The sequence below is a fragment of the Meleagris gallopavo genome, chromosome 1 (genome assembly GCF_000146605.3).
Source record: "Meleagris gallopavo isolate NT-WF06-2002-E0010 breed Aviagen turkey brand Nicholas breeding stock chromosome 1, Turkey_5.1, whole genome shotgun sequence".
NCBI classification, from domain to species: domain Eukaryota; kingdom Metazoa; phylum Chordata; class Aves; order Galliformes; family Phasianidae; genus Meleagris; species Meleagris gallopavo.
In genome coordinates, this window is record NC_015011.2 from 37,182,071 (window position 1) to 37,185,317 (window position 3,247).

Below are 3,247 nucleotides of genomic sequence, written 5' to 3' on the forward strand. Positions count from 1 at the left end.
GAAATCTTCTGCTTCCAGCCATTTTAGAATGAAAGCAGGAGGTACGAAGTGAGAAAAAGGAATCTAAGCTTGGAATTATGGAATTTTCTTCCAATTTGGCTGTACAGTTCCTGCCCATCCCTCACTCATTGTGCTAAATCTCACTTGAGATTTATGCAAGGACAGGGAACATTTGTATCATCCAGACAAATACTACATGGATATCCAAATCACATTTTCATCTGGCGTATGAAAGAAGCTTGTTAATGCTGGTGATTAATTTGCTTTCTGTGGAAACATTACTTGTGGGCAGGCTGCACTTCTATTTTAAGGATAGACTCACTAGATGGAGCCAGAGTCATCTCTGCAGGAAAGCATCTTACAACCCTGAATATGCTGGATAGGCCAAGATTTCCTGCTTCATAAGGTATCCATTCTCAGTCTCCACACACATTTCAGCTACACAAATATAAAACTGCTAGATCACTGGATTGCTAAATCGATGGTGCAGTTTTGGTATGCTACTTGTGTTCTATTTTTACAGTTTGTGTGTGTGTAATATAGCCAACAAGGACAACTGTAGGCCCTGTTTCTTTCTCTCCCAGAAGATCCAAAGCCTCAGAAGATGCCCACCACACCATTGCTTTCTGCAGCTGGCCCTATCTTCATGAAATCAGCCAGCAAATCATGGCTGGGCCAAGATGTGGGTGGGGAGAATTAGTGTGCACACAGAGAAATAGTTATATGCCTCCTATGAATAGCATAGATAGATATAAATGTGATGGAGTTGGAGGACCACTGTTTTGAAAAAAAAGATTAACCAGCTTGTGGAAGGATTGACGAGACAGTACAAATCCCACCAGTGCACATCCTATTGCCCCAAGAAGGGATCAGGCTTGGAATTTTACACCAGGAGCACTAATCCCACAGTGTTCTCTTTCCGGGAGCACAGAAGGCTCTTCCAATAATGTCAGCCTATCAGATAAGCACAGGTGCCTACTGAAGGAGAATCAACACGCATTCATAGCTGGGATTTCTAAGTCATGCTTTTGCTACACACCAAACCAAAAGGTCAGGAGGTCTGTTCCTGCTGCTTAGGAACTTTTTTCCTTCTGGTGAGGTCGAAATTTAATGTACACGGTTTTGCTAATTCTGTTTGTTCCTAGAATAATTCTGAGAAGGAAGAAAGGTCCTGCAAAATAATGATGTAAGAAAATCAGATGAACAGCAGATCTGTGTTTTATCATAGCTAGAATTTTTATGGTTCACAGAAGTTTTAGCAAACTCATTATGCAGCACCTCTGTAGTTAGCACCTACAGCCACCAAACAGCTTGGCAATCAACCAGAATGAAACACGCTCAAAGAAAAGACAGAGTCATATCTTTAACGTTGCCCCTTAGCGATATGCATGACAGATGTCTGTTTCATGGACAGCCAGCAGATGTGATGTCAGTTAGAACCTCATCTTAGGAAGCAGTTTCAGTTCCTGTTGCTTTGACAAACACTTTCAAGTGTTTCAACACCCAGAGGACTACAGAGGAAGAGCTTAGCAGTACTGACTCCACCTGAGCAATTCTTCTTTTAAAAACTTTAAAAAAATACCAAAAGCATTGAAGAATTATGAAAATCGCCTTTTTCTTTGCTGTGCTGTTCTTGCTTGATCTCTTTGCTTGCTGTCATACGTATGACCAATATCTCTTGCCTGACATAGAAGATGCAAAGTTCATTGAAGACTGTGTGAGAGTTCACAATGACTTCCGATCCAAAGTGAATCCACCAGCCAGCAATATGCTTCGTATGGTAAGGAGACTTTTGTGATCTATTTGAAAATTAATGAAGATGGTGCTGCTGATTTAGACCATCCTTGTTTCCATTTCCTCTGTGCTTTTCTTTCCCTTTTTGTCAGTGATTTCTGTACTATGTATGATCATTCTTAGGAAATAGAAAGCAATTCATTTTCACAGTACTGTTCTATCTTACTAATTGGAAGGAGATTTCTTGTATAGGAACAGATTGTTGCTCTAATTGTCAGCCACAGCTAAAGACTGTATTTGAATAAAATATGTATAATGTTCAGTTCTCAGCATTTCATTTACCTTTTTCAGAGAGAGACAGTAATCTTCCTTATATTAGTCCAGTTTTCTTACAAGAAATCTGTTTGGTATTATCCTGGAAGGCAATCTGTACCACAGGGCTTATTGGAAATCTAGTGTCTTGCCTTGTTTCTTCCAATCTAGAATAATGTACTGAAGAAAGAGATTTGCTTGGACATTCAAATAGATGCCTCATCTTAATTTGCTGCAACAGGACTTGGAGAGCAGGGGTGCTAGTATCTGGACTAGAAAGCGATCTCCCCGTAAATGTAATGGATGTCAGAACAGGCTGTGTATCAGTCTTAGCTTGCCCAATGGAGTGTGTAAGGAGAAGACAGATAGGTGGGGGAGATAACCCCCGTTAGCTCATATCATTACTTTGAGCCTTCCGGCAGTGCTGCTTAACTGAAAAGGAAGCTAAATGCATAATCACAAAAATGCTATGAGTCATTTCTATGTAAGGAAGATCACAGCAAAGAAGTAACATTCATACTACTCATGATTTTAATTTCTTGGAACTTTGTTAAATCTATCTATATTTAATTGATAATGCAAAAGCACCAGAGCAAACTTAGCTGCTCGGACCAAAGATCCAGCAATGCTGGAATAAGAAAAAGACAAATATAAAGAAACCTGTTCTGTTGTGTTCGAAAGCTCACAATGGATTTTCCTTGCATGACTTTTTTCAGCCTCTGCAAGTTTTTATCATCCCTAACAACTCGCAGCAAAGAGCTGCACAGTCTACCTATAAGCTACGTGATGATATCTCCCAGCATTCTATTTGCTTTTGTTAACTACTAGCTTCCTCTGATAGGCTCTGGTGCCAGTATTGGAAAGAGCAAGTGATCATTGCTTGTTTGCATACTTAACACAAGATAAAAGCTACTGTGTAGGATGTTGCTTTATGAAAGCCTTCCATTCTTAGGATGATCTTGCTCCCCTATGTTCTCTGCATCCCTTCCAGTTCCAATGTCTCCTTCTTAAAGTGAGGTACTGTGCACAGTTTTTAACAGGACTTCGCCAGTGGTGTACTTATATTTTTTTTTCATTCTCCATTCCTTCTCAAGGAATTTCTAAAACTTCGTCATTTATAGTATTACTCAGCATTGATTTATCAGTAGTAATGGTCAGCTCCAAACCTATCATTACGAACACAAAGCTAAAATTCTTTTTT

General features: G+C 39.6%; 1 protein-coding gene across 1 annotated transcript in view; it reads left to right on the top strand.

Annotated features, from left to right (window-relative positions):
- The first annotated feature begins 1,292 nt into the window (after window positions 1-1,292).
- Window positions 1,293-3,247, top strand: part of LOC100551190 (glioma pathogenesis-related protein 1-like) — an 8,751-nt gene continuing 6,796 nt past the window's right edge. Inside the window, exon 1 of the mRNA XM_003202097.4 lies at window positions 1,293-1,780. Coding sequence (XP_003202145.1) covers window positions 1,601-1,780 — 180 coding nt within the window. The 5' untranslated portion in view covers window positions 1,293-1,600. The remainder of the gene's footprint in view (window positions 1,781-3,247) is intronic.